The sequence below is a fragment of the Hoplias malabaricus genome, chromosome X2 (genome assembly GCF_029633855.1).
Source record: "Hoplias malabaricus isolate fHopMal1 chromosome X2, fHopMal1.hap1, whole genome shotgun sequence".
NCBI lineage: Eukaryota > Metazoa > Chordata > Actinopteri > Characiformes > Erythrinidae > Hoplias > Hoplias malabaricus.
The window spans coordinates 54,031,228-54,052,606 of NC_089819.1; the positions used below are offsets into that span (position 1 = coordinate 54,031,228).

Genomic DNA, 21,379 nt, shown 5'->3' on the forward strand with positions numbered 1-21,379 from the left:
GAAAAATATTCAGGCATTTTTTAAACTTACAATAACGAACAAACATCATCAGTCATATCCAAGTCAGCACCTGGAGAGGCCAGGCTGGGTCCATATGGGCAGCGTAGCTGAAAACCATGGATACCACCTGAGTACCACAGGTACCCTCCAGTGTCAGCGATGGGTCCAGGGTGGGATTGCGTTTATATAGATTCAGTATGAGGATCCTACCTGGAAACACAAATATCTCTATTTAAAGACAAACCCATGTAACCCATGTAAAGACCCAATATACAGAGAATTACAGGGGTGCCCACATTTATATATCACTAATATAGGCAGCTTTCCTGGGTCCCACATGATTCTGTGCTCCACTGTGTGCGCCCCTGTGCTGGCTGTAGACATAATTATGATAAAAGGTATATGTTATTAAGCCATAATAAGGAGATACTAGACTTAGAAGCTAACCTCTCGTGATGATGACCTGACTAAACATTATTTTAAGTTGTTGAAATATAAAAGTATTGAAGATAATTTATAAAAAATGTTAACGTCCTAAAAACATTGGAAATCATTAGGGATTTCTAATGGTTCTAATTGATTTTAATGGATTCCAGTCTGTAATGTTCTTCCTTTTAGTTACTGTTGGGAAAACTATTCTGATTCTATTGCTTTCTGGTGGTATTTTATAGTTTTAAAACGGTTGTGTTGTTGTTGTTCACCTGCTTGGCCGCTAGAGGTCACTTTGACTAATGCACCGGTCAGGTTTATCCTAGGGTGACCAGATCTGAGGGGGGTGTCTCGCCCCTCGCTGCCGTTGTATTCTTAGCTGAACCTATGTGTGCTCTTAGGTCCTTTACACCTTTATTTGCTACACAAAACATGGGGCATTTACGTTTCGGCATAGCTGCTCGATATGAGGGTAGGTACATGAGCTTTGCCTGACGTAAACAAGGACTACTGACGTGCAGACTGACCAATTAAATGTTTACAGAGAAGGTTATCGACCAATAACGGTAGCGCTACAGTCAGAGCGTCCAATCAGAAGATTTTAGGCTACTTCACCACGCCCCCTTTTCACTCAAACGAACCAATCGGAGTAGGGGAGGGCGGGACTAGTTTGTGAAAGAAACTTCTCGAAGTTCTATGTCAGCTCTAGAAAACAAAATGCCGGACGTTTGTGAAATTCCGCCTGGACATTTTTTAAGTCTAAAACAGAGGACATGTCCGGGTAAAAGAGGACGTCTGGTAACCCTAGGTTTATCCTGATTTTTTTTAGCTACATTTTAGAGACGTTGTAATTCAAACTGATATATGACACGTCTTTGTGAAAAGAGTCAAGCCGACTCCAGTTTACTGAGCGTTAAAGTATGAGCTCACACACTGACACTGTGGAGTCGAGGAACCGACTCTTTAAGAGTTGACTCCCCATGACTGAGCAGGTGTTTCTAATTAAGTCACTTCCATCCTCCGCCTCTGATTCTGCTGGAGACGCAGGGTTATTAAAGTGAGAGACTCGGCGGTGAATGTAAGTTTGGTCGTCTTCAAACATGGCTGCGCGGAAAGGGCGTAAAATGAGTAACAGTGTCGACTCTCAGTTTGAGGGACAGCACGGAGTGGACAAACTCAGGAAGAGGAAGTTGCTGTTCATCCAGCAGTTCCGGAAAGAGGGTCTGAGCAAATGTTTTACTCTTTAATTTGTTAAGGGCACATTTCCATTTCACACCCGACACTAAGGGGTCAGTCCCAAACGACCCTAGTCCCCACACAGTGCACTGTCTGAGGGAAACAATACCCAGAGAGCAATGACTGGCCCAAAATTGGTTCAAAAAGTGGCACAAACTGGGCTCACGTGTCTGTGTTGTGGCTCTCTGGATATATATCATTCCTGAGTCACATTTGTCTTATGCTTATGTGCAATAACTATGTGTATATATAACACCATTTGTTTTTTTTATAGTATTTTGTAACTGTATAGAAATCCTCTTCTGCACTGTTTTGCACCATTTTACTTTATTTATTTAACTTATTCTTAGTGTTTTATATTTTATATTTCACTAATATTATTAATCTCATTGTACACGTGTGTGTACATATATATATGTATATGTGTGTCCAGTAGGGACATTGTGCACTAAATAATACATGGTCTGAAGACCCTTGATGTGCACTCTGTAGGGAGTCTGGAGCAGTTTGGGATTCAGCCAGGAACCACATTAATTTAGTTTCTTTCAGCTTTAGACTTAGACTTGAACACACCTTGGGAGACATCAAACCAAGTATGCAGAGCAACAGATGGGCCAGTCTGTAATAGTAGAACTACAAAGTGCTTCTGAGTGGTCAGTGGAGCTTGATACATCAGCATAGTTCACACTTTTGTTGTATTCATTCATTCATTCATTCATTTTTATTCTCTTCTGAAAGAGTAAAGAATTTGCTTAATTCTATTTGCATCAGTCGATTGTTACCCTGGAATATTCTTAAATATTAAACTTGTACCAACAACTAGTGGAAGAAGCATAGTTCTGTTTCTCTGAAGCTTAAAGATCTGGCAATTTGTGAAACAGTAAGATGCCAGACATTTTGAGGCAGTAGAATTAATTACTTTACATACAGTAGAAAGTTGAAGAGAAAATAATGCTAGAAACAAAGCTATTAAATCAACTGTGGGATACAACAACATTATTCCTCTGTCTTTTCCAGCTGCCAGAGAGATAATGTTACTCCAGATCATACTCTGAAGCAATTAACCAAACCTCTGAGCTGCTTCTCTTCCTCTGTCTCTCAACAGCACAGGAGCGCATCAATGAAATGGAGGCCAAAGTGGAAAAGCTGCTGGCCACAGTGGACAGGGCTTTTAAGATAGAATTGATGAAGGTGCCTCAGTCGCTCCACACCACACTGATAAAGGATATGATGAACGGTATGGTCCCCACACCCCTGAAGCCTTTTGTCGTTTGAATGTGATGTAGTTGACCACGATGTTGATGATGGCTGTGTTTCAGCTCAGGAATCTTCTGTTGGGGAAGTCACCATGGCCATCGCTGTAAGTCCTGGTTTTCTCATCGTTTGGGGGAAGGAGGTGGGAGTCGTCTCTTAATTCCCAGGGTCTTTCCAAAACGGTTTATTTTTCTCATCTACTCTCAAGTGCTACAGAGTGATTCCCTCCTCCTTAAAGCTCCTGTACGTCTCAGGGAACACTCGTGAGCATCTGTTTAGCTCTGGTTTTATGTTAGATGTGGTGCAACTTGTAATTCACAGTCTCACCCTTCACAGGGTTCAGTGCTTTACATCAGTGACACTGTCCCTGTTTGGTCTGACGTTATTTGAATCCCCATGTGTTTTACTCGTTTTTAAATTCATTTATTTATTTACTTCACGTGTCCATGTTGCAGTCTGCATCTCCGGACATCAGCAGGCCTCTCAGCAGGAAACCAAGCAAAAAAGGTGAGTGCTCCATGCTCCACCCTAAACTTAACAAACTCAACTTTTTGGTTTCACTTACACAGCGCCTTCCTAGAAACCCAAGGGTGCTTTAGAATGAACACGGCTCAGAACGGCATTCACTTCAACACTCGATCCACACACACACTGGTGAGACCAGGAACGACTGTCCACCTGGAAGACTGCATCGGGCACTGGGGTTTCAATGAGGACAGGGTGCCAATCCATATCTGGGGATGCACACATTCATTCACTCAGTTATTACAGAAGCCACCTGTGTTTTTTGGATTGTGGGAGGAAACGTATGCAGACGCGGAGAACATGGAAACTCCACCCAGATGAGACTAGAACCCCAGATCCCAGCGCTGGGAGGCGGACATGATTTGACTTATTATTGTCATATTAAGCACAAATAAGAGACCAATGGGTTATTTAATTAATCAGAGCCTGCTATTGGAGCCATTTTTCACAAAGTAAACCCTTGCTGTTAAATGTTTTCTTTCTGGGTGTTTCACATTCCTTCTGGTGAAATTTGACTTGTTCTTGTGTAAACTCTTCTCACACTTCTCCCACAGGAAAGACCAGTACCTCAGCAGCTCTACAGAAAACAGGACCGATTAAAACGGAGGAAGGCACAAAGGTATGAAATGATTCCTGATGCCTTTTTCGTTGATTCTCCGGCAGAATCACGTCTGACTCCAGTTCTTGTTACAGAGACCAGTCAGGAAGAAAATGCAGAACAGTAACAGCACCGGAAATCTCAGGTAAGTCTTGTGTAGTTGCGGGTCCTTGTGAATAAGGTTTTGTAATCATTATAAACCACCTGCCTGCTGTTGTGCAAGTCCTCCTTATGCCACCATAACCACTCCAACGTGCTGAGACATGAACTCCACCTGACTTCAGAAGGTCTCCTAGTATCTGGCGGTTGATTCTTTACGTCCTGTAAGGCATAAGGGCTTGGGTTTTTTTTAAAGCCGTCCCACAGACGCTTGATCAGAGATCTGAGGAATTTGAAGGCCTCAAGTCAACACAATGAAGTGTTCCTCTGTGTAAAATGAGTGCCAGAGGACATTATCCTGTTGGAACAGGCTGTCGGCACTCGGGGATACTTCTGTTTACAACACTTTATTGTGGGGGGTCGTGTCCAAACATCCACATGAAAAACGGTACCCAAGGTTTCCCAGCAGAACGTCACCCAGATGACCACCAGCTTGCTTTATTACTAGTGTCCAGGTACCACCTTCTTCCCAGGTCAGTGCTGCACACACCAGGCCAGCCACAGTGTCTAGAGGAGAGCTTCATTCATCAGACCTGGTCACGCTGGACATGAGCCACCTTTCTCTCAGGACTTTTAACTCTGTAGTTCTTCGGTGGGATCAGACCACACGGACTCGCACATTAGTCAGCCTTGGGAGGCCATGACTGTCGCTGTGTCGGTGGTTGTCCTTCCTTAGATCACCTTTGTTGGGTACTAAACACTGGACACCAGGAACACACCATAAGACGTGTCTCAGATGCTGTACTTGGCCATCAGAAAGGTACAGTGGAGGTACATTATTGGTCACTAAGTACAAACTAATGTATCTTTAAAGGTACAGCAGAGGTGTTAAAGTCCAGTTTTGTTCACGAAAGGTACATTACATTCTTATCTCCTGAAGGAGAGGGGGGTGTTTCTAATCTTTCATAATACAGCTGTGTAAAATTTAAAGAATACTGGAGACAAAATGGGGCATAGGAAATCAACACATTTTTAAAACCTACAGTTATAAGAGAAAAAGGTACAGTTCCCTAATAATGGTACAGAATATGTACCTATCTACAGGAGGTCCTCGGGTTACGTCAGTCCTGAGTTACGATGTTTCGTGGTTACGACACATCTCCCATTTACTGTATAAAGCATTCGCCTTACGTGGTTTTGCGTCGTAAACGTCGTAACGTGAACTTTCGTGTTTGGTGTGCGCGGCGGAAGAATACACGGTTACGCGGCTCAGGACCGAGGAGGATAGGTGTTGGGATAGGATCAGTGCTTACAGTATGTTCCAACTTACACTGAAAATCGGTTTGCGACGTAGGAACGGATCAACGTCATAAGTCAAGGACCCCCTGTATATGTAAATGAGGTTGTACTGATTTAACGCTTTAGAGAAACACAGGATGGCGTACTCGGTTATAGAAAAATTAGGGATATCCCTGTGTGGCGTTTTACTAATATTTGAAAAAAGTAATTTCCCTGTTTTTTAACGTCCTTAATGTTTCCTTCTCTGGCAGAAGTGCCTCGACCATCAACTCGACAAGAACAAACAGCAGAGTGGTGAAGCTCAGTGACCAGGCGCTCGTGTCTGGGTGGAAAGCCAGGTGAGGTGGGATCTTTAAGTACAGGATGGTTGGTTGTTCTCAGACGTTTTGAGTCCCTGTTTCATATTTGTTGCAGATCAGTGAGTCGGTCACTTAGCGAAGACCTCTCAGGGAACGCCACAGCTTTGATTACAACGTCTCATGGAGAGGTGAGCGGACACAGTGCAGATGTATCCCTTGTCTTGTTCTGATGGTGCATCTGCTAAAGTTGGAGAAAATGGAGATGCATGGTTTTCTTTGGAGAGTGACTTTCTGCTGTTCCTGTCTCCCTCGTAGACCCTGCTTCTGTCTGAGGAGAACAAAGATCAAGTTAAACTGGAGCTTCTGGATGATTTAGCTTTATGCCAGATGCAGAAGATCAAGGTCAGTAGCGTTTGAGGAAGAAACACAAATGTCCACACTTTGCACTTTTAAAGTTTATGAAGCAGCTTGAAATTGAATGCCTTTCAGGAACTGATGGAGTACCTCTGCAACAAGGTTAAGATGAATCAAACTCAGTGACGTGGCTCTGTCTGAAGAACGCTCATGTTTTAAATGTTTTCAAGTATAAATAAATATTTACATCAGGTTTTCTGCCTTCACTTGGGTGCTCTTCTGTGAACAGTCTCCACTTGTAGAACCTTGACTTTGTTTTAAGGGCCCATTACATGGAAAAATGAATTATTTTCTCTGTTTTAAAAGTTTACAAATGACATTTACTTTCAAATCATACACTTCACCCTCCAGTCTGTGAGGGGTATTCCTCAAAGCAATACCTGGGCTTATGTTCAGGGGCCAAACTCATAAATCCTGGCTTTTGGAAATGAACACATTTGTGAGGATCTCCACTGAAGAAAGTCTGTAACTCTTATCCAATTCAGGGTCGTGGTGGGTCTGGAGCCTATCCAGAATCACTGGATGCAAGGTGGAAACACACCCTGGAGGGGGGCGCTAGTCCTTCACACAGTGCGACATTCATTCACACCTACGGACACTTGAGTCTCCAATCCACCTACCAACATGTGTTTTTGGACTGTGGGAGGAAACCGGAGCACCCGGAGGAAACCCACGCGCAGACAGGGAGAACACACCACACTCCTCACAGTCAGTCACCCGGAGGAAACCCACGCAGACACAGGGAGATCACACCACACTCCTCACAGACAGGTCACCCGGAGGAAACCCACGCAGACACAGGGAGAACACACCACACTCCTCACAGACACCCGCCCGGAGGAAACCCACGCAGACACAGGGAGAACACACCACACTCCTCACAGACAATTAAGGGTCGTGGTGGGTCTGGAGCCTACCTGGAATTACTGGATGTTTAAAAGAGGTGTAATACAGAATCCAGGGCACTAGGTGTCAGTGTAAATGCTGATACAACATGGACAAAAGCACTGGTTGTCCTTTTTAGTATCTTTTAAAGGCACTCTTAGCAGTTTTACACCATGGTAGAGCCTCTTGAAGTCTATTGTTTAAAAAGAGATTTTAACGTTCAGTTCGGCCGTTTCTCACGTTTTAATGACAACCATAAATATCCAAATCTAGTCATTCATTTTAACTCCAATCTCGACTAATGGCACTTGAGGTATAAATGCTGTATTTAACTTTGTAAAGACCTTTAAAAATGAGCCACATTAACTGCTTAAAATAACGTGTATTTGGAAAGATTAAAGACCCACTCCAGTGAAAATCAAGTGTTTAACTTTGTGTGTGTGTGCTGTGGTTTATTCACTAGAATAAACACCCGGAGTGAATAGGTGGTCAGTGCCTTGGCTGAGCATTTCCACTCTCATAATATTGTTCTTAAGACAGATTCAGACAAACAGGGATTCTTCTTACACCACAAAACTACAATCAGGCAACTCAGGGGGCAGGGCTTTCAAGCTGCGGGTGAATGCTATGAACTGCGTATTCATAGATCTGTGTGCACTGAATAAATGTGGAAAATGTACATCAAAGACACGTTTGTGATGCTGGGGGTCATTGTTTTTCTATGAATTCTGAACAGATCTGAAACTGAAGAGAGAGAGGACACAGTGTTTGAACCATTGGATGCACATGGCCCCCAGACTGCTCCAGTTTAGCCCTGAAACAACCCACACTACAATGACAGGTGTTTCACTTTCATTGTCCAACCCCTGTACGTGTACTGTTTCGCATCACTTAAGGCGGAAATGTTCAGTAAAGTTCAAACTTGTTTTTTCCACCAAAACACACTGTTCCACCTTAAAAAAAAAAACGGCATATCCCCACAATCGCAGATGTCACTGCTTCTATTCACTGATGTCCTTCCTATAGATATAAGGATGGGGCGTTTTAGTCACTGATATCTGCGTCCTGAATATTAGTCAAGGTCAGCCGGTCCCGCTCAGTATTTTTATTCACAAGGCATTATAAGGGTTTAATGGCATTAATGGATCATGCAGTGTGCCTCTCTCTGGAAGCATGTGACCTTTGTTTCCCCCCTCTCTCCAAACTCCTGCTCTGAAGGATGAAGGTGCTTAAAAAAAGGAAAAGGTTAAATTGCTTTTGAAGAGATACTGAATATTTTATTTAACAACTTCATAAACTTTATATTTCACAGAAGTTATAAGCCTACAACTGCTTTCCTTTCGCCTCGCGCTTATGATTCCCACTCACTCTGAAAGTGGTTGTTTATACTCAGTGCAGGGAGAAAGCTTTCCCAAACATGCACCTGGGCTGGAAACAGATACAGGCAACTGATTTATTTTAGATCAACTAGTTTATAATAAATCACACTTGGCATGTGACAGCAGCTGAAGAAGCTTAAATGACAATCACTTTAATTTTATACACAATGTTGTAGTCTCTTGTTCCAATTCTCTTAAAATATAATAGAAAGGAAAACAAAGTAAAAATCTACAAAGAAAAGTGGTAAAAATCAAGCACAGATACATACAAACCTAAAAATGTGATGTTGATAAATGTCCCAAAGGTGTGTGTTTTTTTTTTTTTTTTTTGTTTTTTGTATTGATTTTTTTTTTTTATTTGAAGGACCTTTTTTACTCACTTTCTCACAGCTCACTCTTCCCAAATAAAAAGGGCTAGAGTCCAAGGCCAAAACTGCATGTCGTGGTTAGTTTTAAATTAAATCTAAATACTATGACAACAACAATAACAAAAACGAAAAAAGGAAAAAAAAAAAAAAAAATGCAAAACTTACACAACAAGTAAAAGAGAAGTTACCGTTTCTTTTTTCCTCCCTGTCAGATGTGGGTTTGCCTGTACACATGGCCTGAGTGTGATGGGCAGACCAACTCGGTGTGTGTTTAGAGGGTGGTGGGGAGAGGCAGCTGATTATAGGTTGTGTTATTTCTCATTGGTTTTAAGGCAGACCCCAATCAGATCAGAAGAAAAAGAAGAAAACCCTTTTTTTTTTTTAATGTTGTGCAACTAGAACATTTTCTTTGTTCCTGTTCTGGAGCCAGACAAATCGGAACGGTCGTATGCAAAAGCCCAGGCGCCCTCTGCCGGTCAAATGACCTGTTTTGTTGATATTCTAAGTGAAAATATTTTAGGCTTAGCTTTTAAATCAATCAAACAAAACAGGTCACCAGACCAGGGAGTCCCAAACTTTTGCATCCTGCAGCATGGTGGAGCTTACTGATGAGCACACTGCACCCCGGGGCCATGGTGCCCACCCTCTTCATCAGAGCTGTCGTTATAGGCTTCGCGGCGATGTCCGCTCGAGGAGCTCTGACTGATATCGTAGTCCTGCAGATCCACTTCCTCTGTCTCTCCGGTTACAACAGGAGCCTCTGAGCGTGTGGGCAGCAAATCCTCCAGTTCCTACACACAGACAGAAAAAAAAAAAAGAGCTCAGAGCTGGAACCACCTTTTGAATTCACTCTTTTCCCTCCCCTACATTTTTAAATACTATTTCCCCCTTTTTTCCCCTGCTTCAAATGATTTGTAATCCTACACACTGTTAATTTATACAGTTCTCATGGTCAGAATAAAGTTTAATCTCTCTCCACACATGCCATACCCATCTCTGCCCATCCATCCAATTGTCTCCTGTTTTTAGCAAGTCCCCAGGTTTCAGAACAAGAAAAGTGCATCGTGTTAAGCACCCCCACCCCTCACACAATAAACACTCCCGGGGTAGCAGTTTGAGGCTGATTAATAAACACAGCAGTTAAAAATGTGGGTAACTAATATATTTGATGTTCTACACCATTTTACATTAAAGCTGCACCTCTTTTAAAAACTGCTTTGTCAAAGACTGACTGTAAAGAATAAATACACAATATACAGATTGTGAAAAGACTTACTGCTAGTTTCTCTGGGCTAATCCAGTTGTTGTCTGGGAACTGCACGTCAAACTTGATGAACAGGTCGCCTTTCTCAAAGGGGTTACGATACTGTGGCATGCCCTCTCCTCTCACCACTCTGACAGAACCTGCAAGAGACATGACAACACTTAACTTTCACAGAGACCAGGCACAGAGGACAGGGACGCTAAAGGCTTATTTGTGCTTCTGTGTAAAATCTACAACAAAAGTTCAGCATAGGTACTCCATAATGGTACAACCATTCTATCGCCAAGGGGATTGCAACAGATCATGGTGGCACGGTGGCTTAGTGGTGAGCATGTTCGCCTCTCGGCACTGAAATCTTGGGTACAAGTCCCACCTGGGTGGAGTTTCCATGTTCTCCCCGTGTCTGCGTGGCTTTCCTCTGGGGTCTCGGGTTTCCACCAACAGTCCAAAAACATGGAGGGTAGGTGAATTGGCTTCTCTAATAAAAATGCCCTGGTGTGTGAATGAATGTCTGTTTGTGTGAGTGAATGTGTGTGTGCCCAGATATGGATTGGCGCCCTGTCCCGGGTGAACCCCTAGTGCCCGATGCAGTCCTCCAGGTGGACGGTCGTTCCTGGTCGAGAGTACGCTGTGCGTTTGGCTGCCGCTTCTCGCCAGTGTGTGTGTGGATAGAGCGTTCTGAGCAGTGTAGATTGTAAAGCGTACTTGGGTGTCTAGAAAGGCGCTATATAAGCGTAAATGATAGATCATGGCTGCTTCAGTTTCAGCGTTACTACAGCTGTGTGATTCTGTATCCGCAGTGGTTCGCAAACTAGTTAAGCAAGAACATATAAAGCCGTGATCACACGGGGTTTGTGGCCCAGAATACTGACGGGTAAATTTGTGTCCCTGACCAATAGTGCTGCTGCTCTGTCTCTGCCCTCTCTGAGCCAACACAGCTTCAAAACAGGAGATATTACACTAATTACAACACAGTGAGAAACACACTATACCCTGGTGTCCTGTGCAACCATTGTTCACTTTTATAAGTACAGCTGCCTAAATAAAAGGTAGGATATTTAGAGTATATTTTAGAAAATGCTCCCAACAGAATTATAAGCACGAGTTATGCACAGTCTAAAGCCCCATATGAGGGGAAAGAGTCTTTAAAAGGTATTTACAGTGATGATAAATTGATAAACAATGTATTTTTTTTTTTTACATTTGTTTCAGCAACTAACAGTTTTGGAACGCTGAAGTAAATAACAGTAAGCTACGGTTGTATAATGCACTGGAGGAAAACAGATTTCCCATGAAAAAAAAAACAGGTTGGTCTGAGCAAGCGCAGAGCTGCTGTAGGATAGTTATCAATAGGTAGCACAACATGTCAGAACACCTTTTTTAGCTCCTACAGACAGCTTCAGGCACTGAGCACCACTACAGCCAACACTCAGCTGTACATCAACAAACTCAGTAAACCGTTTGATTTTACTTTGTTTTTTAAGAAGCCTAAGCCTGGAATTTACGCTGGTAGATCTTTCGTTCGTTCAGATTTCTTGTACGTAAGAGGTGGTTAAGTGCCACTTGCGCAGGCGAAAGCATAGACTCTGTACTGATGTGAGGCAGAAGCATGAAGATGGGCTAAAGACTCTAGAGAGGACTCACCTGGCTCGATGACTTTGCCCGCTGGATACTTCACCACGATCTGTCTGTCATCCAAATGTTTCAGAGTGAACTGAAACCCACAAAGTGCTTCGACGAGGCCAATCTTATGGGTCATGTGCAAGTCATGGCCTTCTCTTTTGAAAGTCTAATGAGAAGAGAGCATAGGAGAGAGAGAGAGAAAAAAAGTCAGCTTATCTAATGCAATCCAGATCACAGCATGTCCACGGAAACAGCTCCACACTTTCACACTGCTGTGGTTTGGGACGGTTCTCAGGTTTGCGAGACATGCAGCCACTTTCGGTTTCACAGTTCACACAAGTAGTTTCATTATTCAGAGTCTATGGGAGATAGTGTGTGTTACAGTAGGAGTGGATCAGACACAGCAGTGCTCATGGAGTCCATAAACACTTCAATCAAGCCAACATGGGCCTGTCCACTCATATCAGCCCATCACTAATACCATATCAGTACCATGGCAGTGCTGACAATGATGCTCCACCCAAAGCATACCTGCTCTGTTGGGGTCCTGAGCATTGAAGAACAGGGTGAAAGGGGGCTAACAAAGCATGCAGAGCAACATAGGCACTACAGTCTGTACTAATCAAACTACAACATGTACATTGAGAGACATACAACATTTATTTTAGAGATGAATTTGTCTTAGTCTCGAGACCTACAGCTTCAGGGAATACAGCACGAACATGTAAACAGGTTCTTTTATAGTAAAGGTGTGTGGCTTGGTCTTAAATAGGTAACAGAAACCAAAAACAACAAACTTCACTACTGACCATACTGCCCACTAAAGAGCCAATGACAGTAGTGTGGTCCTAGTGACACCACCCCTCCCCTGAGTTTCCCCAAATGAAAGCTTGTGTCAGCACCATGACCTGCAGGCTATTTTAAAGAGGGCTTCAGAGGCTTGCAGACCTGGAGGTGACAGTAGCACAGAGGCTCAGTGGAAAATGTGCCTCTCCCCAACAAACATGCCACTGAGAGAGGTCTGATATGAAACAGTCTGTTCTAAAGAAACCCAGCAAGTCCGAATTAATGCGATAAAAGTCCCTCACAATGTTTCGCCATGTTTCTGAACGAGCATCTGATTCCTGAGTGCTTTATAATGCACAAGACAAGTCTTAGGCCTAAACGTCTTTATACATTTGTTTGCTATAAACACACGGGTCTGTCCCGAAACCTAGTGAGCTGTCGAAGTAGAGAGCATTTTACCTCATAGTGTGGGCGCTCCTGACACGTCGGCTGTCCCGATTCTTAGACCTCATTATGCTGTCTACTAAGATATCTTAATTTGATTTTAAGGCGGCATTGCACCCTTCCTTAGCCACGAAGGCAATCCCACAACAACTCGCGTCCATTTCGCTCTTCTCCCCCGAGCAAAAATAATTTAAATCACAATAAAATTTGGAAAACTACAATCCACTGAGCTGAAAAGCTGAGGCAACGTTAGCCGCTAAAGTAAGTAAACACCAGTTGCGTGCGGTGGGCGGGAACAAGCCATGATGCAATCGCTCTCTAACTACAGCTTCTAAGTAATCTGCCTCATTAGGACAGACGCCTGTCACAACACCGTCTATTTAAACAGCTGTCTACGTAGTCAGCTCACTAGGTGTTGGGACAGACCCATAATTCAGATTTATCACAAGCAATATCTATAGCGAAACTAGGAAAACGTATGCACTCACTGGTCTTAATGGATCATATATAACCCTGGTTTCCATCAACACAGCTGCAAACAGGTTTGGGTTTAACATGTTCAAAAAAAAGCACATTTTTTCTTGAGTTATTGGAAGTAAAACTGTTCATTTGTAGAGAAACGATTGCTGGATATTCTCATTAAAACAGGCACAATACATAATCAGTGGACTTCCTCAGAAATAAGGATTTCTCAACTAGCCATAAAACTTAAAATGTGAGGACTGTCCAGTTGAAATGTCCATTCTCCCAATGTCCAAACTTAAAGGGTATTTAAAGTCCTAGCTTCGTGTATTTTGAGCTGTAGTTAAACTGTGAAAAATACTCTTAAGTGTGATGTGCTGTTGTGTAATTCACAGTGAACGGAGGCGGTGCTGCATTGTTTACCAAGCTTCAATAAAAACTGCGACATGACCAATACTGAGAGGACGTGAGCAAGAGGATGTTTAGTTTGAATGCTGCTCAGGGGCTTGCAATTTCACATAGTTACATGCCTTCATAATTCTGCACGGAGGTTCATCACCTGTGATCACAACAGATTTAAACCTGATGGCAGGGGCAGAACTGACCAAAGTCATTTGTTTAATTACCCCTCGTTACAGCTCTGACATATATTTCTGAACTAAGCAAGGTTCGTGTAGTACCCCAAAGGACAAACAATTCTGCTGTTAATTCAATTAAAAAGGAACTTGGGGTTTATTTACCCTTTAAATTTAACTAATTAACATTAATCATGCTTTGTGAAATACCCCATTTACAGAAATAGATACAGATTCAGTGAACCGTAACTGCATCTTCTCTCATCCTCAATTCACAAAAACCCTGCTGTTATAAGAACTTGAGCAAATTCACCATCAAACCTGTCAGTCACTGCATTCATCAGTAAAGTACTTACCTGCACAGGTGAGAGCAATTAATCACTTAACAGTAAGAAAGTATAAGATACATAAGAGCTGGCCTCATTAGCAGAAGTCAGAAGAAAAGTTGGAGGACGAATAACAGCCGGGCCCTAGTAGAGCACCCCATGCTCATGACACACAGCAATCTGTGCTTTTTCCTCACAGAAGGCCAGACCTCCTCTAGAGCTTTGCCATACAAAAACTGCATAACATGAATAATATTTTGGCATGTTTTGGACCTATTTACGCACCAGATGAATTCTATTAACCGTGCCTACTGTTACAGACCGAAGGCCAAATCTCAGATGGACTGTTCTATAAATCAAGTACCACTCTGAAATCACTGTCCAAATAAAAACGCAAAACACAGTGGAGAAAACTCTAGCCCGACACAAAGGGTTACACCACATACCTCATTCTCCTTTTCTTGCAAGACAAGGACGATGTCTCCAGGCTCCACACCTGGTGCCTGGTCTGCCTCTCCTCCAAAGGTGATCTTCTGTCCGTGCTTCATGCCTTTGTCCACGTGCACCTCCAGAATCTTCACCTCCTTCACCACCTTCTTCCCTTCACACTTTTTACAGCGGTCTTTCTCGCTGATCACCTCACCTGGACAACGCATGCATTTGGGTGTTACACAGCACAGTCAAGCCAGAAAGCACCTAATATTCAACAATTCTGAGTAGAGAGAGATCTCTTTATGACACTGGAAGTGCCTCAGAGTGAACGTCAGCTCTACACTTTCAGCACCTCATTCACTCTTTACAAAATACCTAAAAATTCACTCAGATTTAATTCTACTGCGCATGCTCTTCAATGGAGATGAAACAAGCAGTGTGTGCACAGCTAAAGACATGTGTCAGCAATGGTTGCACCTTAAAAGTAGCAAAAATAGCCTTTTTTAAAGATATGTCTATAACTTAGAACGTAAAACACTATGAGCCTGTTTGCACCTGACATTAAGATGTGTTTTTAGTGATCGGATTTACTGCCAGATCTCTCAAACCGGAGATGGATCTGTATTCCAGTTTAAATGTTTATTCCTGAGTTTTGAGAGTGTATAACACACTGGGAGCAGCAGGAGAGAAACCATGAATACGGCCAGTTACTGAAATGAACGCGGTGGTGTACGTATGAGGGAAAGTAAAATTGAACCTCATCTGTTAAGACTGAGGATGCATTTTGATGAAAAGTAAGCAGAACCCATTCAAAGGATATCCAGATAGATACACTGTAGATATATTATGTTCAGACACTCCCAGAATCTAGCGGTATTATTATTAAAAACTACACAAACATACACACACCTATACACATTCATGTACAAATAAAATAGTATCTGAGGAGAGGTAAATAACTAAAAGACCAATGAAGCTGAACATAATGCAGTGTATTTAGGGGAAAAAAGCTAACGTAAAATAGATAACACCTAGTGAATTACAATTACTCTTAAACATTGATAAAATGCAACATGCAGATTTTATTTTATTTTTTTCAAACAGATGTAATATGTAATTTGGGAAAATCAAGCATTGGAGAGCATTATGGGATAGACTATGTATTATTCACAGCCCTCATCTAAGGAAGTGTGGGGCTGTTTGGTACATGTTTGTGTGCAAAGGTGGTGTTTAAAAATGTTACAGCTCTAGGGAACAATCTATATTTCAGACCGTAACCTGGGTGGGTCCTTACTGACGTTGCTAGCCTTCTAGTGTAAGTGATTATCATACACTGTGTTCACATGAACATCAAGGATCTGCAGAGCTTGTTACGTAGCTGCTGGATTCACCCCCAGCCGAGAAAACAGCAATAACCTATGGGTTGTGATTCACAGGAGTATCATACCTTCCCCATTGCAGTCAGTACAGACAGACTGCATCTGTTGAACCATGCCAGGAGCCAGCTGTCTGATCATGATGCGCATACCACGCCCCCTACAGGTCGAACACTTCTGAACTGCGCCACTCTTTCCACCCTGGCTGCAGAAACAGAGGAACAAACGAGAATGAATTTACTTTGAACTTGAGCCAGCGCGAGTCTGAAATGGATTAAGTGGGAAAGATGATGACAACGAACGAGTCTTTTCCATCATGTACATCACAGATTAGCCAGGATACTTTATAGTCACCAGTAAGATCTGTCATTTAAACGTTAATCCAGACATTATATAGACTTTATTACGTTCTGTAATCAAAACCAAGGACATGAATCACTTACCCATTACAAGTGCTACACAGAACATTCTTGCTCAGCTGTAATTTGGTTGTTTTGCCATTATACAAGTCTTCGAGTGATACTCTATAAACAGAGAAAAGTTGGTTTTAGACACGGAAAACAATCCCACTTTCCTTATTACTTACAAACACAGGTCTCTACTAAGACTTTGGAAAAGAGTGCAGCGGTGACGCTCAAGGACATCTCTCTTGTTTTTGTTATAAAAGCCCTCGTCTGTTCCACACCTTCATTTCATGACACTCTCATTACTCCCACTTTACGGCAGGGATCAAAGATTAATTACATTTACACATTCTCATCGGTTGAAAGAGCACAATTTCCAAAACTCCAAAGCTGTATTTTTTTCCTTGTAAACTTCAATAATAAGAACACAGTCCGATAAACATTTTTAAACATTTTGATCTAAATTTAAAACAAAGTAAAATCTGGCAGGGACTCCACATTCATTCATTTTCTGTACCCACTTTTATCCTGGAGCTGTGTAACAGTGACATCACCTGTCGCCGGCCCTAATATGTACCCAGGTGTACTGTAAATGACTGCTCACGTGGTTGTTTTTATTTCTGTTTCTTTTCAAACACTTGATTCTTCTTTATGCAAACCCTTAGATTTAAGGCTGTAAACATTCTGTAATCATGTCTTCTTCACTCACGCATGAGTGCGTCAAGAACCCAGAACTTACAGGTGTAAAGTATTGTTCAGATAAATTGATTCTGATCCTTACTTTAAAGGATGAACCATATCTTCTCCTCTACGCCGTCCACCATTCCGGCTGCGACTCTGACCGCCCATAAATCCGAAAAGGCCGCCGCCGAAAATGTGGGAGAAAATGTCGTCCATTCCCGAGCCGCCTCCGCACCCTTCCCGCAGCCCCTGCTCCCCATAGCGATCATACAGCTCTTTCTTCTCTGGGTTTGACAGGACTTCATACGCAAAGCTGATCTCCTTAAACTGAAAACAAAACAGAGTACTTAGATCATCCGCTGAGGTTCTGTTCTTTTATGAAGCACAAATGATTTGTCGGATTACGAAAGTTTAACACGCACTGCACAACAAAGGCTCACAGACATTTCAAGCCTCAAATTAGTTCAGATTTTTTATTCAGATTGGATATGACTTTCTCAACAGGTACATGTTCATAAACGTAAACTGTTTTTAAACTGCCTTTAATGTGAACAAATCTGTCTCTGAAAAAGGCACATGTGCACCGTAATACATTTACACATGTGGCCTCCTTCACCAACAACTAAAACAACTATTTCCACCTACATTACAAGAAACAGACACATTAGTAGCTGGTGTGTATCCCGGGAGACCAGGAAACAACTCACAGAATGTACATTATTAGGACGAGAGGTTGGAGGACAAAAAGCTGGTTTCATTTTACTGCTGTGGCAAGTGATTGGCTGAAACTCAAATGTCTCCATACGTCTTTGTAGTGCATATTATAGGTCGTAAATAAACGGTTTCCACACTCACAGAGTGCAATTGTCAAATTACAAAACTACACTTTTCATCACAGTCTGCGTTTCCTACTTAACTTGACTGGAATGAAGAAAAACATGTTTTATAAAATGTTACTGTTATTTTCTGTTTCCACCGCAGTTTTAAAGGAGGAAACCTTTTCCTGTAAGAAATCCACTTGTTAATATTTCAAAATTATAACAGAATGGTCCACTTTCTTTTAAAAAAAGAGAGGTTTCATACCTTGTCTCCAGCATTTGGGTTCTTGTCAGGGTGATATTCTTTTGCTAATTTCCGGTACGCCTGAAACAACCAAGCAAGAGGTGGTTAGACACAAACTACATTTTGGATTTTCACATAAAACAAAGCATATTAAGATTCAACATGTGGTGTGTGTGGGAATCAGCTTAAATTTAATGATACAATGAAAATAAATTTCAGGGCATGAAATATCTGATTAAAAGAGGAACCGAGTTAATATTAAAACACATAAAACAAATAAAACCACTGTTAAAATCGACCCCAGAATAGAGACCAGAGAAAACCAGAATACAGTGAGACTGGTGAAAATGTTTGAGAGGTTCATTCTAATGTAAATAAACATGTAGGTACACAAAACGATGGCGAGGAAATGGCCATATGTTGTACGACTGGTCAATAACAGATTTATTGTGACAGGTCACGGTGAATACAAGCAGAGACCCATCAGCTGTTTCTCAATAGCAGAAATACGAAGAATGGACTAATTCTAAGGAAGAACAGTATGTTCTTAGGAAGTAAACTTCTGTATCAACAGCTGATGCATCCTCGTTGTTTGCGGTGAATTGAGATTCTAAATTCAACAGTTATTGGCACGTGTTCTTGTCACTGTGAGTTCCTTGAGAATGGAAGTGATGTGATCTCAGTGCTGCTTGTGATAAGATGATGCTGCTGCGTATTGTACGTCGTAAAGGATGCAGGTTTCTTAGGAAGCCCTGTTAAGAGGGTATTACAGTAATCGGTCCTGCTTTTAAACACATGAAGAGACTCCTCTGTGTTGCTCTGGGGGAGAAAATGCCTCACTTTAGCAATGTTGCTCCATTTGAAAAAGCTACATAAACAAGCTCCAAATCTAAGGTTTCAAACCAGAAATGTATTTGTTGAAGGAAGCAAAGACGGCAAGTTCCTGACAAAGATGTATTCCACAGTGCAGTTTATTCTTGATTTAATAGTGGAAATATTTGTGACGTCCACTGACAGATATCTGGTAATTCTGTTAACAGTCTTGATATTCAGACTTAATTTATTTCACGTTTGATTAGTCAGACCAGCAGTGACAATGAGGCGTCAAACTCCAACAGCACTGCCGTGTCTGATCCACTCAAATTAGCATAACACAGACTAACACACCACCACGACGTCAGTGTCACTCCTGAGAATGATCCACCACCTCATACCTGCTCTGGCGAGATCCTAACCATTGGTAACAGGGTGAAAGGAGGACAACAACGCATGCAGAGCAACAGATGGATCACAGTCTGATTTTAGATCTACCAAACGATCCTATATGACCAGTGATCAGCTGACAAAATGAACAATGAGTGTATAAACAGGGAGGTAGCTTTATTGCTTTAGCTGATACAACAAATAAAAACAGATCTCAGGCCTAGCTCACCAGAGCAAAGATAGCTAATCCCGCTAATAGCAGCTGGTGCTAACGAGACCAACCGAAAACGAATTACAAATAAAAAAAAACATAGACTTCCTTTTTAAAAAACAAATAGTAATAAAATCGTGAAGTTTGATTGTAACAGTGAGTGTAGAGCAAATGACAGGCTGTTTTTTTTACTGCAGGAGCTTAGACTGTTTCATAACAGCTATCGCTAGGCCCGTCAGCACCTCAGCGGGGAGTCATTCGTCTATGTACCGATTTAGAGAAGAGGATTTGGGCGTCGAGATCCGCCGCGGACCGTTAAGCTCTAAAAAGAACGAGACAAACTACAACAACTTATCGTTAACCATAACACTTCAATTAACACTGATCTCTCAGTTCCACCTTAACTGAGGTCGAGAGCTTGTAACAGGACTTTCCCAATCCACCTTAAACGGTGAGGCAGTTACATTCTGAAGGCTAACTAACGTTAGTTTCCCTCTCCTGTCCCTCATTTAAGGTGGAACCGAGCTAACTTACGCCTCACTGAAATAAACTCGCCTGATTAAAAATGAGAAAGCATTGTTCGAACAGTAGGCTCGTAAAGGGGCTCATTTAAGGTGGAATTGAGTATTTTAATTTAGCTAAGTACATCCTCAAGTCTTGTTTTTAAAGTGGATTACAATATTCGAACACAACTAATTTCAGCCTCACAGTCACATTTATTGTGGAATATAATGATTCACCTCTTGGCTTCAGACAGATTACATACATACATCTCATATAACATGTTTCCATATTTAAGGTGGAAATTGCTATTGAAAAAGGAAGTTGACGCAAGTTTCGCTTATTTAAGGTGGAACGAAAGATTAAAAGACTGCTAAATTCAACCCTATAAAGTCATCTGCTTAAGGTGGAACAGAATATTGAAATACAACTATTTTCCACTCCGTAATGTCGCCAATATAAGGCTTAATTAAATATTCGTACATTTCACGAAGTCGCCATTTAAGGTGGAACGGAAAATGTGGAGACAAATGCCGAATAACACCGTTAGGCCACAGCAGCTAGACCTACTCTGGAGCTAAGCTAACGCGGCTGACCGCTGCTCCTCTCCCCGGTGTTGGGGGTCGTAATCCCCGCGCGGTGGTTACCTTTTTGAGCTCGTTCTCTGAGGCGTTTGGAGTAACACCGAGAAGATCATACAGCTTCGTGTCGACGACGTGAGCCATGGTGCGCGCTGAAAGAGCGGAGAGCCGCACGCGGACAGAAAGAGAGAGAGAGAGGGGGCGAGAGATACACAGAGAGAGAAAAAGAGAGAGAGCGGTGAGTGGGCGAGAGAGGTTGAGAGAGAACGAGGGAGAGAGAGGGGAGTGGGAACGCGCAGGCGCGCCGCCGCCGTGCTCTAATCATCGTCTTCCTCCCTAGAAGTGCACACTTAGGCAGTGACCTAAAACTGGCCTCCATTTCAACTCTTTAAAGGAACTCTAGGTAAAACGTTGGTCTTTGGCTCTTGGGATTCCCCCTAGTGTATTTGACTTTTTCAGCACTGCACTGAAATTAATGGAGAGAGGGATGGTCTATTACCCTCATCTAAATGTTAAATAGTGCAGTTTCTGCAGTGCTGAGCATGGAGTAGCAATGGCTGAAGCTCTTTCTCCATAACAGCTCAGGGGAGCATCACAATGATTGGGAAGCTGAAATCTTGAAGTAAAATTATTACATAGCGTACCTTTAAATACTTCATAGAA

The 21,379-nt window shown here is 42.2% G+C and overlaps 2 protein-coding genes across 3 annotated transcripts; one reads left to right on the forward strand and one right to left on the reverse strand.

Annotated features, from left to right (window-relative positions):
• Nucleotides 1-1,412: 1,412 nt before the first annotated feature.
• LOC136677121 (borealin-2-like) lies at nt 1,413-6,353 on the forward strand. 2 transcript variants are annotated; one of them, XM_066654538.1, is made up of 10 exons: nt 1,413-1,650; nt 2,771-2,902; nt 2,985-3,025; nt 3,375-3,426; nt 3,999-4,063; nt 4,138-4,187; nt 5,692-5,778; nt 5,855-5,927; nt 6,055-6,141; nt 6,229-6,353. In XM_066654538.1, exons 1-10 carry the CDS (start codon nt 1,530-1,532, stop codon nt 6,277-6,279), a joined length of 759 nt encoding a protein of 252 aa, XP_066510635.1. In that variant the 5' UTR covers nt 1,413-1,529; the 3' UTR covers nt 6,280-6,353. The 2 variants fall into 2 exon arrangements, with proteins under 2 accessions (XP_066510635.1, XP_066510636.1); XM_066654539.1 differs by having other exon boundaries at nt 1,522-1,650; nt 2,776-2,902.
• Nucleotides 6,354-8,300: 1,947 nt separating this feature from the next.
• Nucleotides 8,301-20,941, reverse strand: LOC136677234 (dnaJ homolog subfamily A member 2). Its single transcript, XM_066654707.1, has 9 exons — nt 20,783-20,941; nt 18,242-18,301; nt 17,259-17,485; nt 16,517-16,597; nt 16,145-16,278; nt 14,712-14,908; nt 11,694-11,838; nt 10,062-10,189; nt 8,301-9,576 (listed from the first exon to the last, which is right to left on the reverse strand). The coding sequence occupies exons 1-9, from the start codon at nt 20,858-20,860 to the stop codon at nt 9,388-9,390; spliced, it is 1,239 nt and encodes a 412-aa protein (XP_066510804.1). The 5' UTR covers nt 20,861-20,941; the 3' UTR covers nt 8,301-9,387.
• Between the last annotated feature and the right edge of the window lie 438 nt (nt 20,942-21,379).

Excerpts from the sequence above, each read along its gene's own strand:
- LOC136677234 (XM_066654707.1), bottom strand. The coding sequence starts at position 20,860 with ATGGCTCACGTCGTCGACACGAAGCTGTATGATCTTCTCGGTGTTACT. Across the intron at positions 14,909-16,144 it reads TACTGACTGCAATGGGGAAG|GTGAGGTGATCAGCGAGAAA; the intron begins GTATGATACTCC and ends TGCGTTGTCCAG. Across the intron at positions 11,839-14,711 it reads TGCAAGAAAAGGAGAATGAG|ACTTTCAAAAGAGAAGGCCA; the intron begins GTATGTGGTGTA and ends TCTTCTCATTAG.
- LOC136677121 (XM_066654538.1), top strand. The coding sequence starts at position 1,530 with ATGGCTGCGCGGAAAGGGCGTAAAATGAGTAACAGTGTCGACTCTCAG. Across the intron at positions 3,427-3,998 it reads CAGGAAACCAAGCAAAAAAG|GAAAGACCAGTACCTCAGCA; the intron begins GTGAGTGCTCCA and ends CTTCTCCCACAG. Across the intron at positions 4,188-5,691 it reads AACAGCACCGGAAATCTCAG|AAGTGCCTCGACCATCAACT; the intron begins GTAAGTCTTGTG and ends CTTCTCTGGCAG.